The sequence below is a fragment of the Onychostruthus taczanowskii genome, unplaced genomic scaffold (genome assembly GCF_017590055.1).
Source record: "Onychostruthus taczanowskii isolate IOZ18803 unplaced genomic scaffold, ASM1759005v1 scaffold13, whole genome shotgun sequence".
Classification (NCBI taxonomy): Eukaryota; Metazoa; Chordata; class Aves; order Passeriformes; family Passeridae; genus Onychostruthus; species Onychostruthus taczanowskii.
In genome coordinates, this window is record NW_024498462.1 from 8,783,143 (window position 1) to 8,807,071 (window position 23,929).

At 46.3% G+C, this 23,929-nt stretch overlaps 1 protein-coding gene across 1 annotated transcript in view; it reads right to left on the bottom strand.

Annotated features, from left to right (window-relative positions):
- GPC4 (glypican 4) overlaps positions 1 to 23,929 on the bottom strand; it is a 66,824-nt gene that overhangs the window by 35,813 nt on the left and 7,082 nt on the right. The window contains exon 2 of the mRNA XM_041396605.1: positions 1,002 to 1,160. Coding sequence (XP_041252539.1) covers positions 1,002 to 1,160 — 159 coding nt within the window. The remainder of the gene's footprint in view (positions 1 to 1,001; positions 1,161 to 23,929) is intronic.

The following is a 23,929-nucleotide window of genomic DNA, read 5'->3' on the forward strand; positions in this document are numbered from 1 at the left end:
TGAGCAACCCAGTCCATTTGACTTGTCAAATACTTCCATATGCAGCTGGTTGTCACCTCCCTCCCCCAGCCAACAAGGGCAACCCAAGCAGCAGCTGACACCCTGCTCCTCCTCCCCAGATACCCAGGCAACAGGGGGCTGTTGTGTACGAGGGGGCTCCTTTGTAGGAGCACTGAAACACCTACAAAGCCCTACAGGAACCAACCAAGAAGCAAACCAAGAAATGCCCTGGGACCTCAGCCACGTGCTGTGCCCAGTGTCCAGGCATAGACTTCAGCTGTTTGCAGAGATGCTCTCAAAGGAAAGCACCTGGCTACAAGGTGGGCAGTGCTGGCTGTGTGCCAGCTACTTCCAAAGGGAGCTTCTTCCTGCAGCTCCCACGAGCCAGGCATGCCCTATGGAGAGCCAGTCTGACAGGACACATGTGGACCCAAGGGCAATACCAAGACCAGTCATTTGCTTATCTGTCAGCAGTTAGCATCACTCCAGCGATGGGAACTCAGCCGAGACTTGTTCATTATGGTTCTGACCCCGCATCACACTTGAACCCTCGGCCTCCACACAAAACCACTGTGTTTATCTGCTGCTCTGCTTAGCCCCAAAGGCTAAAAGTGAGATGGATACAAATCCTGTGGGCTCACAATGTGCTGGGAAAGAGCAGCATTGTTGTGGATCGGGGCTGTGAGACGTGCACATTACAATTATGCGCGCTGCGGGGATGTACCAACAAAACCAACTGCAATCTTACATTATAGCAAAATGGCTTTTCAAAAGATTAATCAGAAAGAAAGATCTCTCTCTTTGGGAAACAAGCAGCCATAATCAGCAAATACTTCTCTCTCACAGGATTGCAAAACAAGGCATGCTCTGCCCTCTGAGCCGAGTCATGAACTTTCCCAGCAAAGGGGGAGACAGAGCAGAAAAACTGCACAGAAACAACAGGATGGGGATTTTTCACATTTTTATCCCAAGGAGAGCAAGTTCAAGGTCTCTGCACTTACCATCAAACTTCTTGTATCGGGAACTAAACATGTTTTGTAGGTGATTGCTAAGCTCTACGACAGCGTTTCTGAAGTCGTGTTTACTCTGCTGACTGTACTTCTCCTCCATTTCTTGAGAGCAGCATGTGTAGCCTTGCGAGCAGACTTTCAAGTGGTCACCTGAAAAGCAGAGAAGAAAATATCCCAAGTTAAAAGGACTGTCTATGCCAGAGAAAAGAGGTCTCATGAGGCAGGGTGTGTGAAGATTTGCAGCACCATTTACTTCATAGGAGATCCCCCGCTGCGAGCACTGGGCCAAGCACATCAAAACCTGATTACTTAGAGAAACTTTACAACAACACTTGTAAAAACCTTGTCTTTCTACAAGAACACAAAAAAGTGTCTTTTTACTTAATCAGTTAATAAACAGAATAAACAAGTATTCATTCTGTACAATATAATTTGAAGAACCAGAAAATTGACCTGTATATAGATATATTGTATATGGTAACTTGCATGAAGTTTTTGCTGAGTATTTTAAATACTTCCACAGTTCATTCAGTTAATACACAACATCAGTGGCAATGGCCCTTTTTGTCCAGATAAGTGCTTTTTTCTTCACCCCTCCCCAGTCCAATTATCAGAGGAGAAGTAGTCTCTCTCAGAAACACGGATGTCACTGACACTAAATTATACTTGCTTTATGCAATGGCTCATGAAACCGCTTCATATTAATTAGCTCCTAATTCTGCAGTTTTCTGTCATCATCCTGGAGGAAATAGGGGGTTTGTTTTTGGAGACTTCAAACAGATATTTTTTCCTTAAGATAATTCTTTCCTAAGAGTCATCTGGTCATCACTCATCTGGCTGACTTGGTCAGAGGGATCATCACCAAGTGTTTCAGTATCTGCAACAGCTCCATTTCAAAATCTCTCAGACAATCTGGACATAGGATCTGGACCCATGTAATCTTTCTGCTTTTCAATGCCTTGCAGCAGTGTGGGATGAAGCTGTCCTCTTCCAGCACCACCCGTAAAATCCCACTGTCAAGTTCTGGGGGCCAAGATAAACCCTTGGCACAGCAGTCCTCAGCTCCAGCCCTCTGACAGGCCCCACAACGCAGCACCAACACAAAGCAGGTGGGCTGATGCCTAAGTGGTTCAGATTTGGGCAAACTGTGCAAATCTTTGTCAACACAGAAGATACGATCAAAACAAGCAGTCAGGATGAGAAACTCATGTTTCCAAGTAAGATGGTATTTTAAAAGACACAGCCAACATGTAAGCTGCTGCCTTCTCTCCTATTTCACACCCTGCTGCCAGACCTTATCCTTCATTCTGAGGAAACAGATGGAGAAGGGAAAGCTCTTCCCTGCCTGCTCCCACCCTGGAAGTCACCAAGGACCTCCAACCACCGTGGAGGTTCAGAGACTCACTGTCAGAGCTGCAAAGGACTTGTCAGCCCCCATGCAGAAAATAACATCTTCCTGACAGGCAGTGCACCACATGTTTAAGGAAGAGCCATCCATCCTACCTGCTAGAGTATCAAAACTGGGTTTAGAGAAACAAAAGCAGGTTTTGGGCTGTTCAAAGCCTGCCCATGGTTAACACAACAGGTTGATACTCTCCCTGCCTTGTGCAAGATTTCTCAACAATGCCTTTTGCCCAGGTAGTGAACCTTTGTATCACTGTGCATGACTTCCTAGCCCAGAAAGGTTAGTGTCTCCTTCCTTACAGGTACTTCAGGGCCATCTTAAAAAAACTACACAAATATTTTTATATCTCCCTCTATATATATTTCCTAAGAACCTCTCCTCCTAAAATCTATTTCCCTGTTGCGCTACAGGGTTTGTTTGTTTTCTGTGGCATTACAGAGAGACCTTGACCAGCAGATAATTCTGACACAGTTAATTTATTGCACAAGACCATCCACTGCTCTTCAATTACGGAAAGCTCAAAGTCTGCTACGGGAAGCAGCACTGCTTAAGCAAAGCTTTTGGAAAACACAGAAAAATGTCACTGACTCCTTACAGATATATCCTTTTTTCCCCAGACTAATTCTTTCTGTCTCAGAGGAGTACCTCCAGCAGCAAATACACAGCTCCAAGAGAGGCAGCTCCAGGTAGCTTCGTAAGTAATTCAAAAAACAGGAAGGGGTACACCCAGATTTTCAGATCCTGCCCACTAAATCCATTCTAGAACATGCCTGGGCCCTCCTCTCTGAGCCCACCTCACCAGCAAGCATCAAAATAAGAAACTGCTCAAGCATCACTGCTTTATTGCACCTTGAATCTCTGCTCCAGTTCCAATACAGGACTAAGGACTCTGACACAACACAAACCATGAATAGCAGCAAAGCTAATTCAGACCTACTGATAGCAGGATTTCTTTTCCTAGTCACACTTCACAGATGCTTCTGAAGTTGCCCACAGATGCCCTGTGATCTCTCATACCGTGGTTTTAACAACTTCTCCAATTTATTTATTACCAAAAAAGGCCCAGTATTTCACAAATACAGGTATCTGTTTCAAATCTATTAACATTATTGAACTACAGTTACCATCCAACCTGATGTTACAAAGCAAAATCATTTCCTCTAATCCCCTTTGTCCCAGATTTGACAGTGCCTCCCCAGGACACACGTGCAAAGCCAAGCAAGAGCACTACTGACAGTAAATCAAGCTTGCACAGATCCCATTTGGTTGATCATTAAGAAATAATGCTCCAAAATGTAACTCAGACATTCAAAAATGAATGACCAAGCAATCTAATTATGGAAGATATTTCTCAGTCATGTCAGCACTATGTGGTCTTGGCTCATGATCAAGAATTAGCTCTGTCTGGAGCTGAAGAGCTCTGGCTACTCAGTGCTAATCATAGGAGGATGCACTCTGCTACTCAGCATTTAAAAAACAGAAAGTTTAGGTCTGTGGGCTGCTTTTCTTGCAGTTTTCTTATGTGGGAGATGCCACTGGAAAGTCACTGGAAGACACTGGGGGCCCCAGCTTTCCCACACAGAGGTTTGTCCTTAGCACAACCACATCCCTAAGAATACATCCAAACAACACTGGCACGGTGTGAGAGAAATCTCATGTCTGGCCTTTTAAATCTGCTAGCAGAGCTGATCCATCCAGGATCCATCCAAGGATATCATCCCACTCAGACAGACCCTGATGCAAAACATCATCAAACAGCTTTCAAACACCACGGTGCTACAAGCAGGGGAATGGAAGGGATGAAGGCTGCAGAGCTCCATGTGAACACAGAGCAGTTATGAACACACAAACACCGACCTGGAGCCAAGATCAAAGCCAAGACCCTTTGTCAAACTGGCAGTGAACTCCTCTAAGGAAAACGAGTGAAAAATATGTGTATTTAGGCATACTTAGCAGAGATCTAATATTTATGTGTATTACGTAGAGAACGCTTATGGTGTGCACTCACTGTCAAGGACACATTAGGCAATAATTATTTCCCAAGTTAAAACTCATTAAATAATGCCCATACAAGGCAACTCTTCATCTACTGTTGAGTGTGAAAACCTCATCAGCTTTTGTAATTTATCACCATTTGAGCACAGCAAAAACATAACTCTGCCACAGCCTCCTTTCAAGTTAGACTTTTTATTGAATTGTTTGGCAGGGTGTGCAATCATCACATCAGGGGCTGCACGGCAAAAAAAGAGCACAAGTAGCAGAGATTGACTCCAAATATCTACTGCATATGCACACCATCACCACAGCTTGACATGGATTTGCAGCAGATCTTTCTCATGGCCTGTTGCAGCAATACTTTTCCTTATTTTATGATACATATGAGTACAGAGAGAGAAATGAGGGAAGATACTTGCTCCTTGGCTGTAACAGCACACCTATGGGGAATGAAGGTGGTTGTTTAAAGACAAATGTGATGGTACATGATGTTACCATTGTACATCCAAGAAAATGTGCTCAGAAAGGTAATCTTGCAAACTTATGATTTAAGCTATTACAGAAACACTGCATTTAGCAGACTCCAGGCACAGAGAGTTTCTTCTAAATCAAGTAATTATTTTGCAATGTGTTGAAAAACAAGTTTTCATCAAATGAGCAAGTGAGCAGTGCAAACTAAAGGGCTACATGATACTGAAAAGCAGTTCTCTTTATCAAACAATTTTCCAAGACCTTTTCAAAATGCTGTTTCTGGATGTCTAGCATTCCTTCTCAGCCTGCTTCTCCTCACCTCAACCAAGTTCATACTTCAAGGACAGCAAAACTAGCTAAAGCTTCAAGAGCAGTTTACTGGGAGGCAAGGAGTGGATATTTCTTTAAAAGGCTCCCCACACAGCCCAGCCCCTCACTGGAGCTCAGCAAACAAGCCAGGAGTGGTTTATGGTCTGAGACGTTACTGCTGGACTTTGCTCCCATGTGAGAAATCAGGCTAGGGTAAGGTTGGGTGGTGGAGGAACAGGAGGCAAACACTGCTGAGGACCTGAGAGCAGGGCCAGCATTCCAGCCTTGTGCTCTGCCCCTCCCCTCTAGCACACATGGACCTGTGTCATCTTTAAAGGAGTTTTATGACTTCCTCTGAACCAGCTACCAAAGGAATCCCGGACTGTAATGCTGGACCCTAATCCAATTTCACACTAGACTTGCCTTCTAATTATCACAGAATATTAGGCTTCCACCCATCATCTATAATTGACATGCTACTGAGGCTTTACAAAACCCCCAACAAAGATGACAAGAAACACTAGCATCACCCCTGAGCACAGCTCCACTGCTCCAGCCCTGCATTAGCAAGGGCCAAGAAGAAGAAAGAAAAGCATGAGCTTGTGATTGACTCCGGCAGAGTCATCGAGACAGACACAGCTACTGAACTGTCCACTCAATCCAATCACCTTTGATTTACCCAAAATACCAAAAATGCCCAGCTTTCCTGGCTACAAAACGATCTGGGGATGCTCAGCACCTTTGGGAATGGACCATGAACTCCTGTCCATCTTCACCGGCGCTGCCGTAATCCCAACAGGATGCTGGCACAGCCGCAGCATAACCACTGCTCACACTGCTGCCGTTAGATACCTGCTGATGAAGAGCACTACCAAAATGCAGTCTTGGCATTTCAATATTTCCAGATGAAATTACACTAAGCTGTTTCTCCTTGGTGTGGAGCCTGGGCTCACTTTTGCTCCGTCCCTGAGTGGGACTCCAGGGATCAGTGGGTGCTGTGGTGCGGGTGGCTGGTGGCATGCAGGGCACCAGGAGGAAGGAGATAAGGAGTTGGGGCTCTGCTCCAAAGTCCAGGTTGCCTGTGCTGATCTGAAGAGAGCCCTGCCATTGGCAGCTGACAAGAACTCACATAGCTTCTGCTATCAAAGCAAGGGAAGTAAAAGCAGTCTCCTGTCCATGCCACTTTAGACTTTTGGGTGGCCCTGGCTGGTCCTGGCTCTTTGCTGAGCTCCTGCATCCAGCTTATTCTTCTCCCTGCCCAAAACTACCCAAGGCAGGGTGAAGGAGCGTGTCCTTACAAGTGGAAAACATCGCTCTGCTGCTTCCCAGATATTTGTCTATTTATTCATACACTGCCCTTTAATATAGTTGTTTGCAGTTAGTCTTGTGTTTTTGTTTGGGTTTGTTTGTTTCTTGTGTTCTTTTTTCCCCTTCTCTTCTGCGTAAAGTTGGTCTCAGAATTGCAGCAGGTTCCGCAGTGCCTATTTTTGGATCCTGCAATAGGGAATTAATCTCTGGAAGTTAATTAACATGTCTCTTGTGTTCCAATTTATAGATTATATTATTGTTTGTATAAAGCCTGGGATATTTTTTCAAATTTTATTTTAAGTCGAAAACAGGAAATTGTGGCTGAATTCCACGAGCTTTGTTTCTTATTTGAGGAATTAAAAACATCTTTAGCTTTTGGGGTTTTTTAAAAAAATTTTGCTTGGGTCACAGCTGCCAGTTTGCATGCCTTTAGTGCTCTTACTGCTGTGGAACTCATGGAAATGGTAGCTCTGCTTTGTGTCCTGTTTTTGCTGCTTGTGCAAGCAGGAAAACTTCACTTCTGTTGAGCCCCTGCATAGCTGATAACATTGGAAAGGGGGGATGGATGTTCAGGGGGTTTGGCCACACAGCCACAGCTCCAGTGCCTTGGGACAGTGCTGCTTGCATTGAAATGTGCCAGTGCCACCAGTTGGGAGAACAGTGGCTTCCCATGGTGGTGCAGCTCTTGGCTGAGGAGATCTGTCTTACCAAGTGCCTCCACAAAACCTTACATCCTTCTGAGGATGTCTTACATCCTTCTGAGTTGCCTTTGTAATTTTTAGGGGTATTTTTCCACATAAAGGATGATCCTCAGAATCACAAGGGTCATCCACTGCCAGATCTGGGACTTGCCAGTGGATGACCACCAGTCTGCTGGCACAAATAGGTGAGCCTGGGTGCATCTCACAAGAGTCTAGTGTGTGGCTCTGAAAAGTGTTTTTGTGCATTGACACTGGAATCAGCTGTGTTTGAAAAGGAAAAAAGTACTGGAAAAGTGGTTGGCAGTGGCATATTCCTGCTTTTTCCCACCTGTCCATGTGTGGTGCCACCCAGCACTGGTCTGAGCATCCCTGGAGGTGCCTGGGGCATGCAGAGGGAGAGGGGCCAAAAACAGAGGGAGAAAATGTTCAGAAGGAAAAATATTCCAATTTAAATGACATTGGTTGTGATGGGATCAGTTTTGGTAAGAGGCTGCTTTTTTTTTTTTTTTTTTTCAAATAACCAACAGCTTTAGGGGAAAAATAAATACAAGCAAGCAGGTTTTTTTGGCTTTGTTTCACCTTCTTAGTAGGAAATTTGAGGAAAAAAAATAAGAGAAGTCTCACAACGAAAGTGACTGTCTCCCAGCCAGATCTCTTCTATTTGCTGTTCCTTGTGCCTGAGGCTTCAGTAATTCTGTGTATTTGCTGTTCCAAAATGGATTCTCTTCTGTGCCACCCCTTTTACCCCCTTTATTTGCATGAAATTATACTTGGTGAGGTTTTTTTTGATTACCCCAGTAAAATCTGCTGACCAGTCTGTTGAATTTTGAAGTTTGCTGGCTGTATGCAACTTCTTTTTCCTGTGACTTTTACCCTTAGGTAAAGGTAAGAGTTACTGACTGCAGGTATTGGGCTTTTTACATGTTCTTTGGTAGCTGGTAGAGGGGCTCAGTCATCCTGGAGGTGGGTTGATCTATTATCTGTATCCAACCTCCTCACCAGAGAAGTGAGAAAAAAAGAACAATAATTTTCAGCATACCTTGTCCCTCGTATAACACCACTCACTCTGTGTGTGTAGGCAGACATGTTATGAGAAAACTATTTCATGCCTAAAGAATTTAGTGATAATAAAGAGAATTTGCATTTCCTAAGTTCTCACTCAGAGATACCATGGAGGGTTTTTTGGTTTTGTTTTTTTAATTAACTAACAACTCTTGGTTTTCATTGAAGGTTTCTGTCTTAGCTAGAGCCAGGGAGAATCCTCTAGTTAGCCAGAGTTATTTCCTTTTCAGATTTGCTTAAATAATAAGCTTAATTATGTAATATTTTAATATTCTTTTTTCCCCCTCGCCTTATTTGTATATTCAGGTCTTTGTGTGGTTTCTCTCTCTTTTGATGTTTGCAGAAATGTATTATCTTCATCTGTCTGGTTAGTGTTTGGTATGCCACTAATTGACTCAATATCCTGTTTGTTGGAATGAAAGCAGGCTCTATCATGGCATATTTTTCCAGGGTGTAAAACCTTGCAGTATTCGGGCCACCCTGTCGGTAGGAAATTGTTGGCTGTGCTGTGGAAATGAAGCAGTGATGGTATTTTTCCTCAGGTGAGCTGGGTTTTAGCTTCTAATGAACTCTTTAAACCTCACTGAAGGCAAGATTCTGCACCCTCCTTGCTAAGACATCACCTGCCAAGGGCAAAGCCCCAGCCCAGATGTGCTGTAGAGTTTTTGGGTTTAGTCCTTGGGGTCTTCCACCCGAACCTCTCCCATTGCCCCAGCCTCAATTTGAGAGCTGGGCAGGAGGGGATCTCATTTGACCAATGATGCTTCTCTGGGCTGCTGTGGAGAGCAGAGACAGATCTTTGTCTTTTGTTTGGGGCTGAAGAGCTGGGTTAGGAGTGTGGGAATAGCTCTCCTGGTCTATCCCTGCCCAGGAGGGATGTTCCAAAATCACTCTGGTTGACCTCAGCAGACAGCATTTACCCAGACTTGGTCCTTCAGGGACTGCCTCTGTCATCAGGTCCAGGATGAGCTTTGCAGTGGTTATTTGGACCTGGGTGGGTGGATGCAAGAGCCCTCTTTGTGTCCTAAGTTGCTCTTTCCAGTAGAAAATTAAGTTTCTTAATGTGCATTTGGCTTAATGTACACACATGGATATAAATCTCTCTTGTTCTCTGCACTCCCTGACCCTCTTGGCAGTAAATTTGGGAACCCAAAGCTGTCAACAAAGCAAAATGGAAAAATAGAAGCCAGACAGACCTGGGTTGTATACGATATTTTAAGTAACTGTAGGTATGCGCTATGGAAATAATTAGGATTATTTGTTGTGTTGAAGGGAGGTATGTCACTGAGGTATTGTGTGCACTGCCATTCCCGTGCCTGCAAGATGGATTAGCAGCTGAGTTAACAGATGCAGTAAAGCTCAACTGAAAATAGTTCGCTGTTGTTAAGCGTAGGTGAAAGGGCTTTGGTTTGGGTATCAAAGAGTGTATTTTGACTGCTTGACAAGTTTGCAAAAAAAAAAAAAAAAAATCATTTCGCTATTATAAGCTTTCTCTGTGAGTCTGGGGAATTTTTTTGTGCCATTAGAGTAATCAGCAAAAAACTAAAATGCACATTGATTAATAACCTAAGTGAAAGTGCCGGGGAAACAAGTGGCTTTAACATTAATAAGGCAAATAAACCATTTATATAAAACGGTTGCTAATTGGGTGGGATGTTAAATATGCTGAATGCTGGCACATGGTGCTAAACTGTGGTACTTCCATAACCCTACCAGTCAGCTTTGGGAGCTGACTACATGGTGAAGACATCTCCTTGCTTAAAAAACCTGTGTGGTTGGAAAAAAAAGTTCAGGTGGGGATGAGAATCCATGATGGTCGAATCCAGGACCAAGACCTCCTGTGACTCTGAAAGGGCTGGAGCCCCATGCCTGGATGGAGAGTGGTGCTGGCAGTTGACCTTCATGGTGAGGACCTGAGTTAGGGAATATGGGCTGTGCTCACTCTTCTGGTGCTTTTTAGGTGTGAGGTCCCAGCAGAGTTACTAATGTTTTGAGGAGGGAAGAAAGGAAAGCTGACTCTGGTTGCATGAGCCTTCAGAATGGGAATGGGAAATAATTCACACTGGAAAATGGGGTATGTTATTTTGTGCCTGGTGATAGGTGTAGGGAGGCTGCTGCACAGAATGCTTCTCCTGGAAGTGTGTAGTTGAAGAGAGGGCTTGGGATGGTTGTAACACCATGCACTCAGGAGCACTGGGGGAAGCACAGCCCCAGATGTGCCAGCCTGGTTTGCCCTGCTCTGATCAGAGGGTGCCAGCAGCTCCGCAGCATTTGCAGGATGTGAGCACAGGACTCTAACTCTGCTGCCCTTCGTGGATGTGTCACCACTGTTAGCAGGATCTCAATGCTGTTTTACATCCCTTCCTTCCTGGCACGCGACCATCTCCACAGGAGTATTCTCCCCAGTAAAATAAACACAAGGCCGACAGCAGCACAGCTTTAAAGCAAGCGGAGAACACTGCCCACCAAGTGAAAAAGGAGAGCTCTGATAAGAGGCATCAACTAAAATTTCAAGTTTGCTGCTTCTGCCAGGAAGAAAGCATATCTTGAAGCAGCGTGTGTGTGACAGCCAAGGAAGAGGTGGCAGGGCTGCTTTGAGGGTGGCAGTCTACCCCAGAGACAGGTATTTTTTCCTCCCTTTGGAGGGAAAACTGATCTTCTCCATTTGCAAGAGCATTGCCTGCTTGGGGCTTTTGGAGTCAGGACTTAGGACTTGTGGTAACTGGAAGTATAAACAAAAAGATGACAAGTTTTGAGGGTTCAGGTGTGGCAAAGTCCAGCTGTAATCTAACAGTTGGGAAATCAGGCACCTCCCCTGTCTCTGCACACCCCCAATGTCACCAAAGGCACCTCTGTACGGGACAGAAAACTGAGCTTTGGACCACTTCAGTCAGGAACAGCTAAAACTCAAGGCCCAAGGAAGTATGAGTTTGCTTGAGCAACTTAGCCAACCACACCTGCTGAGAATCACAGGCCCCTGGTGCCCCCAGACCCCGCTGTGATCCCCTCCCTTGGCACAAGGCAAATAAACAGGGGTTTGCCCCGAGGGTCCCGCAGCCTCGAAGGGCATCATCTCTCCATCCTCTGGCTGGGATGCAGGCAAACCTCACTTTCTTCCAGACAGGGACAGATCTTCCCCAATGCACAGAAATACAATGTTAATAATAACTCTTTTTGGTCTGGCTGCCCTCTAGTACCACTTGATGATGGATGGTTGGCTCCAGACAGCATTTCACACACTGTGGCTTGCTAAGGACCAAGCCTGAGGGCTTTTGCTTCTTAAATCTCCCCCTTATTCAAGCTCAGAGATACCCGTGGCCTTTCTGATAACCAGCCTGACCTAGGAGGGGAGGCAGGGTCCTCTAAACACCTCCAACAGCATTCAAAACACTCATAGCAGGCAGAGTCCTTCAGCAGGAGCCTCCTGCCAGCCCCAGGGGGACACTCAGGGGACACTCAGGGGACACTCAGGGGACACCAGCTCCCTGCACAGAGCTGAGCAAAGCCAGCAAGAACAGCCCGGCCAGAACCCGCCATTCGGAGGATGCTTCCCACCAACTGCAGAAATATTTGCTCCGACAGCCTTGAAGTCTTTAAGGGAGAACTTAACTTTTTTTGTTTTCATTACCAATCCACTTATTTCCCAATTTCTCCACACAGCAACTAAACCAACTAAACCCTACCTGAGCCCTGCTAACTCCCAGACTTCCCCCCCCCCGTCGCAGAACAGAGCCGCTCCCCGCACGGCCACATCCTGCCGCCCCTCGTAGGACAATTAGCCTTAATCCTCGTTAGTTCTGTACGTTTCCTTTAAATCTTGTTACCGCATTCCTCCGTGCACTGGAGCGCGGCTCCGCGGCCTCCTCGGGCCTCCTCCGCGGCGGTGCCGGTGACCCCGCGGTGCCTCCCGGCTCCTGACCCGCCGGAGCTGCGCGGCTCCCAAGGGCTGCGCTGCTCCCCGACTAATCTATCTTCGCTGATTAGTTCTTAATCAGGAAGGCAGACGTGAACAAAGGGTGCGGATGAAAAGAGAAGCGGGGAGGGAGGGGGTTTAAACAGGAGAAAAAAACCCAAAGATTTTCTTCAAGGAGAGGCTCCCCTTTGCTGCTTTAGGAGGCAACTCTGAAAACCCGGTCCAAAAGCGGCGTTTGAAGTCTAGCTACTTTCATATTTATAACGTTTGAGTCACTCCAGAAAACCTACGCCAAAGCAGACCGAGTTGGACTACTACAGTCATTTATTTTGGAAGTTTATCCAAGCCTTGGTTAAAGATAAGCAATGTGCCTGGATGTGAAAGAACATCAGAGCCAGGCTACCAGAGCAGCGGGGAGCTTCCACCCCCTTTGATAGCACCAAGGCACGAGATGGTATCAGTACAACCCAAAATGTACTTATTCCTTCCTGGAGAGGCATGGGAAGGCCTGGGAAGTTCTTATTTGTCCTTGGGAGGCATTCCTGCCATGCTAATGTTATGCAAAGATCCAGCTTAGAAATCTCAGGCACAATCAAGGCATTTAGACCTGACTCATTAATGGCCAACAGTTAATAGGCTGGAGCTGTAATTCCTCTGTCTGGGGACTTGAGGGTGTTTAAGCCAAATCCATGAAATATATACATATATTACAGCTGCACTGTTGATTTGTTACTGAAGATAGGAAGCACCTCTCTGCCCAAACCCAGACCTTTTCAGGTCTCCACTGATTTCCAAAGCCAGTAAGTGCATCTGTGTTCCTAAACCTGCTTCCTAAACCTGGGAAATCAGCAGCACATCTTTGCACTATGTGCCCAAGGAAAATTCTCCATGAAACAAAAATTTAACAGAATGTAATTACCTCGAAACCAGCACCTGGATGTCACAATTAAAAAATCAATCTTTGGACCTTGCAACCCTCCTTTCAATTCAAAGTTTAGGGCAACACCAACACACCAAAAACCAGGGTCTTTCTTGTGAAAAACTGATCTGCAAACACATGGTCAACATATTGCCAAATTGGAGAGACACCTCAAAAGAGTGACAACGCGAACTTTTGGGACTTCAAATAAACAAATTTGAACTAATCAATCTGGAAAGTCTGTTTTCTATTTGTGGCTTTGGGTTTGCTGTTTCATGTTTCTTTCTTTGTCTTAGCTGTTTGTTTGCTTTCAATTACACAGGCCCCTCCTTATCCTAACCTCTGCATCTCCCTGTGCCGTGCCGGCCGGGAGGCAAGCAGCAAGGCACCGTGGAATATCAAATCCTGGAATATCAAATCTGAGCTAGAGGATGAGCCAGAAGAGGCTCCTTCTTCAAAGGCTGGTGGTTTTGCTCTCAAATCAGCTTTTTTTTGGTGCATCCCCTCCATGACAAGGGTATGGCACCAGTAGTTTGACTGCTCCTCTGCAGTGGGGACTATTTGCTGTTTCACAGGTCATCAGGAGGTAGCAAGCAAAGCTTACCAGATGTGGCTTTTATCGCCTCAAGTGGAACTATTTTCTTTATGGGAACCCTGGTTTTTAAGGTTTTATCAGATCACTGCGATTAGAAAAGCCTCACTTACATGCTCAAAAGCTCCTATAAAACCTGTAGTTCAAGGTTTATTTGGTCTAGGTGGTTTTCAACTTGGAGGAATGACTTGCAGACACAAGTAATTTGTCCTATAAGCTTGGACTGACCAGTTGCAAAGTACGCTCAAACTGCGCCTGCCTCCTGAGCAAAATTCCATCAACTCACTGACCAAAAGATGTTCTTTTAAGAATATTTTAAAAAAAAGAGGGAAAAGAAGGGGGAAAAAGGGCTTGCAGCAAAAAGGAAGTTTCAATTACTTTGTGAAATCAAGCAGAAAAATTAAGATCCAAGCAAACTTTATTAGCTCTGACAAGCAAATGCCGATGCCTTTGTTTCCTATGTGCGCAAAACTTTTACTAAGGAGGGGTGTGTGTGGTTTTGGGTTTGATTTTTCTTCTTTTTAAGCCACAGAAATATGCTTTTTTTTTTGCTTTTTTTTTTTTTTTACAACATGCTTTGCTACAACTGGGTTTCGTAACTATATTCGAACGAGGGAACTGGCACAGAGCTATCACAAAGCAGCTGATCCTTCTCTATGCATCCACCAACATTTCCATGTGTCAATAGTACTTCACAACCACATTTATCTATGTAAAAACCCACATTAATAAGCCCTTCTCCTGCCTGCAGAGCATTCCAAGTAACAGTGCAGGTAATGTAAGAACTTAAAGCAGGACAAGAGACTCCAGAAAGAAAATACACAAAAGACCAGATTTTTCAAATAAATTTTGCATCCACACATTTTTCAAGGCAGTTTGGCTCCTATTAAGTATTTCATATTCAGTTTGCAGCCTGCAGTCTGGGGGCGACCGGAGGGGTCTGTGGGAGCACAGCAGTACTCTGAAGGCTGCAATATAGAGAGCTGTGGTCCCCTGAAAATCAAGTTTTAGTCTCACAAAGTAAGTTTGAGAGAGCTGCGCTGCCCATTGCCCCACTCAGGCCCTGCACTGCTGCTGCTGAACAAACCATCTCCTCTGCCAAAACCCCCCACTGGCTCCCAGGCCCCCGAGGCCGGGTGGGCTGCAAGTTGGTGGAGCAGTTATTTCCACCACCTCAAGGACCAGAAAGTCTCATTTGCTTAAAAAATAAAATCCAGTCCAAGAGCAGGTCCTGGGCAGACATAAATGAGACTTCAGTTCTAAGTGGAAAGTTTTCCACAAGACATTTTCATAGCAACACGGAGACTGTTTTGGCACCAGAGGCAAGGCACAGCTCTTGTGCTGCTCCACAATTCCAGCTCCCTGGTTGTCTCCCCAGTTTAGCTCAGCACAGGATGACTTTCTCAGCCCAGACATAGGCAATGTCCCTTCCACAATGAGAAGTCTGGGGCCAAATATTCCAGCTGAGCAGCTCCACTTCAGAGCAGCTTTCCAGAAGTCTGGAAGAACCACTGCCAGCACCCCAGAAATGCCTCTCCAGAGCGTCACAGCCACAACTCAATTTTCAGGAACCCTTGCTACATCTCAGTACACAGCTGCACACTATGAACACCCAGTAAAGCAGCAAGCTTCTGGAATGCTGCATTTTCCAGCCTTGCCCACAAAGCCACACAAAGGTCTTTCTTGCTTCATCAGTGACCCCAGGGATTGCTGTCAACCCCTTGATCCAGCTTGCCTTCCTGGGAAGAAAGGTGATGCTGCTCTGCCCCGGGTCTTCACTCTGCTGCTCATGACTGTACAAACAGCTGGACCAGAAAGAACCACCAATTAAAGGGGTTTCAGAAATAATTAGCTCATATCAATCTGATGCAAAGCAGGGTTGGGGAAACAAGCTCAGATGATGGGCTCTGGGAGGGATAGCCAGCAGAACTTGATCTTGCAGCAGCTCTTCCATGCAGATGCAGGACCAAGGCACAGATCTGTGCTTCCCAGCTCATCCCTTCCCTCAGCCAGAGCTCCCAGGGGCTAACTGGGACATGCAATAGGCTCTCTGTGGCTATCAGGCTATCTTGGCTCACCAGGCCATCAGAAGAAAAGCATGGGAAATTAATGAGCAATCTGCGAATCTGATATTGCATTGGCAAAAAAAAAAAAAAAAAAAAAAAAAATCATACACTCTCCTAGAGCAGAACACCACAATTTAATAGGACTTTCCAATTTAAAGGTTAAAAAACTCCCACCACGTGTTACTGCAAAAGGCAGGAAAGAACACGTAGCTCACAGGAGATGCCAGCACTGAAAACAAGGAGGTGGGTCAGGTTTAAATCTAAACAGGCCCACCGCACATCCATCCTAGGGCCACTGTTTATAATCAGAGAAAGGCAACTTTATACACAAAGATCACACACTAGTGGTTCCTGGCTGTTCCCAGGGAAAAAAAAAGCTGCTTTTCAGCTGAACTTTCCGAGAACTGTTCATGTAAATAAGACAAACCTCCAGAAATGCACATGGTCAAGGCTGAAGCAACACATGGAGAAAGGCAAATAAGCAGCACAACAGGAGGCAGGGGACGTCCAGTGCCAAAAACCCAAGGTGCTACTTGCCCAGGACCTTTGAAACTCCCTAAAACTGGGCCATCATACAGAAGGAGAGTGTCAGTGAAAATCCTTCCTCCAGCTAGAGGCAAGGCTCCAGATTCAATCCCCCTGAAAGAAAAAAAAATAGGGATGGTGCCTGGAGAGGCAAGAGGCACCAACTCCAAGCACAGGGCAGGACATTTGCCCAGAGATCCAATAGTGGGGTCACTGCCTCCTCCCCAGGGAGCAGCAGCACTGGGACAGGAGCACAGCCTCCAGTGATGTTCAGAACCATCTCCTACATCTGCCACCTCCCTACTTTATCTCCCCTTGCACAAAACACCTCAGAGCTAAGACCACAGCTGAGTTTGTAAATAAGATTTTCTAACCTGCAAAACGTGCTTTTAAGCCCTTGACTGCTACTCCCACCAATGTTACTTTTCCAAGAGCCAGGTATCCGTTGCAGAAGCCACCCAGCTCACACAAGCACTGCACTGTGTTCTGCTAGCACAACACGACCTACGTCCAAAAACCCATCCCGCTGCTGAAACAGACTCCCAATGTATTCCCGGGTCTGGAACCACCAGCCTGCCAGTGTTTGTGGAAAAGGCGAGGCTGAGTAGTTTAACCTACCCCGGACGAGGCGAGAAGGGGGAGGAAGAAGGGGAGAAAGGATTAAGATAAGGGTATCACAAAATTGAGAATTCCTCCTTCTCCCCCTCTCCAGAATGCCCTATCTTGCCCGCTCTCCTTGGCACAGCTGTGAACACCAGCCTTATCTGCCGCCAGCTTCACACAGGCACTCCTCCTCCTCACCACGGCACAGATAAATCCCAACATCTCTGCAACAATTCCCAAGCCAATTTCTGTGCTGCCACCTTTGTCTGAGCAAATCCCTCCCAGGAGGGACAGCAGCATCTCAGATGACAACAGGAGAATGCAGGAGGTCACTTCAACCTTTGAAAATTAAAGCTTTTTGAGTTCCCTACTCTCCTCCCAAAGACATTTCACAGTGTAAGCATGTGCCTTCTCATTGCTGCTCCACATGGGAACATGGCACAAGGTCACATTTTCTTAGGTATTTTGGAAGAATCAAGTTTGAGAGACACCACAGCCCTGGTGTTGCACAGACTGTCCACTTGCAGACCCCAGCTTTGAGCCCCTCTCTTGAACAGCAGCTGGGCTTGTGCAAACAGCTTTGGTGGGATGGGAAAACAACACACCGGGCTGACAGCACCCAATTGCACCAGGTGACAATTGCAATGAGGTTTTGCTAGCAGGCAGTGAAGGGGTTTATTTTGTCTCCTTAAGCACAGCCCTGAGCAACCTGGGGGGAGAACAGGGAGTGCAAACAGGACCTTTGGCATCCACCTCCCAGGTGGGACCATCGACATCCACCAGCAGGAAGGTAAACAGCCCTGGCACTGTGAGCCCCAGGGAGGGGATGGCTGATTAGAAGGATGGGATGGATTCACCAGTTGTGTTAGTCTTTCTGAAGCAGGAAGAGGAGCTCCCTTCCCTCCCCACAACCACTGCTGTGTCCTGGCTTCCTCCACCAGCAGAAATACTCTATGAAATAAAGTTTGCAGCTAAAAAAAGCCTGGAGGAGCAATGGGCAGCCCCTGGCAGTTACATGGGGAGATGCTGGCAGGGTTTGGCAGGAGGGCTGCCCTCTGTGGCAAATCCATGAGGGCTGGGTGTCCCCAGTGGATGACACTGTGCTGTGACCAGAGCAGATTCCTGCTACAGGGATGGACCTGCCCTGGGGATGCACCCAGACAAACAGGCCAAGCAGCACCAGACCTGCCCTGCACCAGGGCCTGCAGCAAAGCTCTGATGGCCATGCTGGTTCAAAGCCATGTGCCTGGGGCTCAGCCAAGGAGATAAATGCAGGGAGCAGAAAGGACACAGAGGGCAGAAAACCAGGAGCCAGAAACCATCCCATGAGAGACAAAGTGCTGGCCACCACCCCGCCAGTGCTTCTGTCCAAAAGCCAAGACTCACTTCTCTTTCTAAATACTACCCCTCCTGCTTAAAATAGAAAATAAAAAAACAATGAAGTTCCCCGTCCTTACACCACCAAAGGAAGAGGCAGGAATGGGAGAAGTGTAGCACTCCAGCCTGGACACCCTTGGACAAAACTCCAAGCTAACACTTAAGCTTTGAAGCTTCACTTGAGCCCCCAATAAGACGAAGATTTCCAAGACTGCCACAGGCTTAGGGACAGCTCCCCTCCTGCTCTTGTGCTATTTTCAAACAATGACATTTCTTCCAAAACAAAGTGTTTTGCAATCCTTGAGCAATTCTTTCCTTTTCCAATAAAAAGTGAAATTCTCTTCATTCTCAGCCAGTTGAGACTGTCAACCACAGGCACAACCACCAGCTCCAAATCCATCCACCCTGCAGATCCACGTCAGAGCCTCAGCCCAGGCTCCCACACTGGGCTGGCTCCAGGCAAGTCCTGCTGCACCACTGCTCACAGAAGACTGGGAAAGGTTAAATTTTAACTTGAAACTCCTTCCCTAAACTGCCTGACTTGTCTTCTGAACCTCCCTCCTGTAATTGAGGGATTTCACTTAATCTATTTAACTTCCAAGTGTGCTCCTTCTGCCATAACTTGTTTCCCCAAAAAGAAATTGCTTAATGTCTTGCAATATTAATATATATATAACTGAAAATCCATGGAGCTGAATGCGACCTATTTCTCATAGCAATATAAGTATTTCCAGGTCCTAGCAAAGGCACAGTAAAAGTAGTTCTACAGCAAAATGAAACTGAAGCCAATAAAGAGATTTGCTTTGAAAGAAATTAATATGAATCAAATCCAAGGCAGCGGATTTCATGGCACAATCTGCCTATGTTAACTGCCCAGTAGTCTCCCAAACTGCCAGTCCAAAGGCAACACACAGTAAAATTTACATTCTGTGGTCACTCAGACAGACATCTGGTGCAAAGGCTTGCACTTTAAAATAAAAACCCATTGAAAGCACTTCTTAAAGAGCTTTGCAGTTTAAAAGCAACACCTAGGAACTATGTGGGACTGAGCAATTTAATCCCAAAAGAAACATGGGCAGTGCCATTGCTCATCTCTGGATCCATCTGGGAGAACACAAGGGGTTAAACATGTGGTGGGCTCTTGCAGCAGGAGCATGAAGGGCCTATTTAAAAAGAAGAACCAGAAATAAGGAATTTTGCCAGTTTTTACCCCTGATAAATCCACATTCCAGTCTGTCAGCTATCTTGTTATCCCCAGAGCTGCTGAAGTGTCTTTGGCTGTAACTATGCATGACTCCAGCTTTGAGTAATGGAAATAAAGTATGTGCATTGCGACTGCAGCGTTCCTTTCCCAACCCCAGAAAAAGAAAGGCAGAGCAGGAGGAGATCCTAGAGAAGCTGAGGGATTTTGCACAGAGAAGTTGGAAAGCTGTTCACACCCCACATCAGCTGCCCACTGCACCAAACCCGCCTGGGGAGAGATGCCTACAGCTTGTAGAGGAGATGCCAAGTTTTAGCCTAACACAGCAGCTCTTACTGTCTGCAATAACAAACAAATACTCTTCCAGATTCACAAGTCCAGTTTAGCTGGCAATTCATAGTCAGCAAACATTTGGAAGCAGTATTGTAAAATTAAACAAAGCTATCATTTACAGGAAACCCTGCCTCGAGTACAAATTATAGAGTTGTTAAGTTTATCTGGGAATGCCTTGCCCCTGAGTGCTGTATAATTATTCCTAAATCTTTCAGGAAAGAATGCAAATATTTTCAAGCCGTAATTCATTGACAAGGAGGAAGTCTCATTTAACCTTTTGTGCATATTTTGATACCTAGAAATTAACCCCTAGTTTCCACAACTATTTTCCAGGATCCTGCTGAGCCAGTTGGGCAGCAAGTGGACCCACAGCCGTTGTTTTGGCAAGGCTGGACAGGAGCACAAGGCTCACCTGGCACCCTTGCCCACCCCCAGACTGCTTCAACAGCAGCTTCAGGGCTGGTTTGGAGCAGCACCGTGCCAGCCAGGCTGCTCCCCTCACAGAACATTCTCCATAAGGAAGGCTGCTGAAAAGACTGGCTGTTCTCACAGGAGTTACAGCAAGAAGAGGTATAAAGGAGCCTTTAGTAATGCAGAGGGCTGAGTTATGTGGAGTTTTCACTAGTGAGGCGCCTGCACCAGGATGCCCTTGGTGGGCTGGATTCAACAGGGCTGAGCAGCCCTGAGCCTCTTCCAGCCTCCTCTACCCACCAAGCCACAGCTCTTCAACCAGCCCCAATTAACTCACATTGATTAGTAGAAGCCACGTGGCCAAAAGCAGTCACACCTTTCCCAGCCCCCCAAAAAAGTGTTTTCTTTTGCAAAGGCAAAGAAGGTCAACTCATCCTCTGCTCAGGACCCTCCAGCAGTGCACACCTGAATCTACCCGTGGTAACAAATTCTAAAGAAACAGTCACAGCCAAAGGGGAGAGGGCATGCATCCCCCAGGACATGTGCAAAGTCACACATACAGACCCCACACTCCCCATGGCACCCCTGGGTGAGCACCCACTGCTCCATGGGGACCCGCTCTGCTGCAGCCCAGTGCTGCGCCAGGGTCAGCCACGTCCTCCAGCTCTGAGACCCTCATGCACCCACTACTGTGCTACAAAGGAAAAAACCCACCCAACCAAACAACAGCCAGCCTTACCTTTTCCAAGGCAGCACTCACGCTATTGTATTTTCCTCCGAGTGACATTACTAATTCAGAAGAGCTCAGCAGTGGGTGTTATCCCCACAGCAGCTGGGTGCTGCAGGAGGCAGGCGCCTGCAGCCTGGGAGCACCGCCACCGTTCAGTTACTCAGACATGGAACACAAACAAGGTTAGGCTGCAGCAGCGACAGACCAACAACATCCATGATGCACATCCACTGCCACAGATCAGTGCTTCTGATATGGCGGAACTGGGAGACAAAAAGACCTGGATTCTTCCTCTGCGTGGAAGCAGGTCACTGTATTCCCTGCCTCGCAAACAGGTAAGCGCAAGAGTTTTCAGTACAAAGATGAGAGAACCTCATGCCAAACGGATTTAAACCCAACTCCACTAAGATGCCAGGATGCTCCAAACCACTGTGATGATGCTCCAAAGCACCACCTGGGTCCCAGCAGTACAAAACCTCTTCACCTCCTCTCCTTTCCAGTGAGCAGTTGTGAGCTTTCTCCATGCCAGGAGCCAGGGAAGGGAGGCCAGGCCAGGCACAGAGCCCTTGCACTCCCTCCTCATCCCACTGCCACGCTCGGGGAGCAGGGAGGCAGGAGCATGTAAAACCAAACCAGCGAGCACTGCACTGGAAGAAAGCAATCTCATTATGAGAGCTAATGAAAGCGAACCACAATTATTATGTAAACAGCGCTGAATCATTAGCAGACGCTATTAAAGCCATTTTTCCCCCCACCGAGAAGAGAAGCATATTGCCCTATGGCACCCTCAGTTCTGTCTCTAAACTGAGCCAAAACTCAGGAGGAAGCCTGTTTGTTTTCCTCCAGTCCAAACTAAACCAGCAGCTCCACTCTGACCCCTGATCTGCATGCCGGGTGTTTGCCAGCTGCTCCCAGTGCCTCTGCCCAGGCAAAGGGGCACGGGCACTACTGCCTCCCTGCCTTGGCCCACCAGGCATCCTGTGCTCCCCCAGGACTGCTGGCCAGCACGCTTTAGAAACCCTAAGGTTGGCAGGTACACAAAAAAAATCCAGCCCGCACTATTCAGAGCAAAGGCAAAGCCTGCCTGGGTGCCCATACACAGCTGGCAAGGGATTGATTTTCCATCAGGCTTGTAATTGTGCCCGTCTCTTTGATCACATAAATGCTCTGTCCCTCCCATGGGAATGGGCCAAGAAAGCCAAGGAAGGTGCAGGAGGTTATTTATCCCCCTTGCTGCATGGCTCTCCCTATCACTAATTTCTTTCCAATAGCAGCACCCACCACAACTAAGTGAAGCTGCTTGCTCTTTAATCTTCCATGGGGCAAAGTTACCTTTAAAACAAACAAACAAGCCAGCTCCCTTACACAGAGGACACTGCCAGCCAGTTGGCTATAAAGACACTCAAACAAGATCCTCATGTTTGTAGAAGCAAAAAAACTGCATTTCAGCCCAGTAAAAATCCTGTCTCCATCTTTATGTTCCAAGAATGCTGAATCAAAACAGGCTCAACTCTTTAAAAAGAGGAGAGTACAAAGAAGCAAAAAGTTTGTATTAAAACCCATGTAATCTTTTTTAAACACCATTATTAGAACCTGTAGTACCAGCCAAGAGTGATTTATCACCCTCTGTCATCACAGCCTGCAACACAGAGCTTTTTATACCAAACTGTCAATGCTACAAAGCCAAAGCCCCAGCTCATAATTTCTTAAAGCTGGCCCTCTGCTGCCAGCAAATCCCCTAAACCCCGGGATTTGGGGGTCCAGAGCACTGCTCCTCCTCCATCAGTGCCACGCAGAGCGATGTGACCCAACACAGAGCATCCAGCACAGGTTCTGCACTGTGCTTCCGAGCAGGAGGATGTTATAAGTCAGTGTAGGTAAACAAATTACCCAGGGTTATTTCAGCTTCTTTCAAAAGGAAAGTCAACGGGCCATAAAGGCTTTAACTGCATTTTCCGATGCAAGAGGGGACGAACCTTGAGGTGCCTGGTTTTCACAAGGCAAGCGGTCAGAGCTCTCTGAAAACCAGACACCCTGACATTTGGGGTTTTCCTGTGAAGTTGTTACTCTAACACACCCCAAATCACCAGTAATTTCTAGAATAGCAATACAAACCACAAGAGGTTAAACTGACTGCACATTACTTAAAGTAACCTAAGGGTGACCCCTGGAAAGGAACAGCTATTGGATGTTGTGGTTCTGTAGAAACTCAATTACCAAAGCCAATTTCCTATGAGCATTTTTAAAAAAAAGGAAAAAAAAGGGGGAAAAAAAGGCAGCAACAATGCTGACAATGTGTAAGGGCCACATATTTTCACCTCCCGAAAGCTGCAGCCTCGCCTGTATAAGAACTGCTCCTATTCCCACAAAAATGTTCAAACATATTTTAAACATTTCATCATTGTTTGCTCCCATCTGAATTTGCTTAAAATCCAGACAATTCTCAGCTTCTAAATTGGAAACATTAAGAGAAATATTCCTTCAAAATCCTTTGCTCAGGGTAGCCCCTCTCCGCCATCCATGTACCTTTCCAACACCAAAGCTTGGAGAGAGAGAAGTGCCTCACAGGGAACTCCCACAACTCCAAGGCCATCAGCCACTGGTTGTGTAAGCCACAGAAAATATGAGTAGAAAGACAGGAAACTAACAGATTTTATTTCTCTGCTTAGAAGATGGACAACAAAGAAAGTATTTCTAAGAATGCTTTTTGGAAGGTGGGGAATCTGACAATGCTTTATAACTGGAAAGAGGTTTCTATAGTTCTAATTTCACATTAAAATCAACACTGAGTAGCCCTTAATTAAGATTGATCCCACCAGCTGGTATCCCCACACACACTTCTTAAGCACCATCTCCATCCTTTCAAGCACTTTGCCAGCGAGGTGATGCACTGCTGCCCTTGAGGAACATCATCCCATCCCACCTTCCTCCTCTCCCAGGACCCACAGAGACATGAGAGGTGACAGACAGCAAGGCATGAACTAGCAGGGAAGATGAT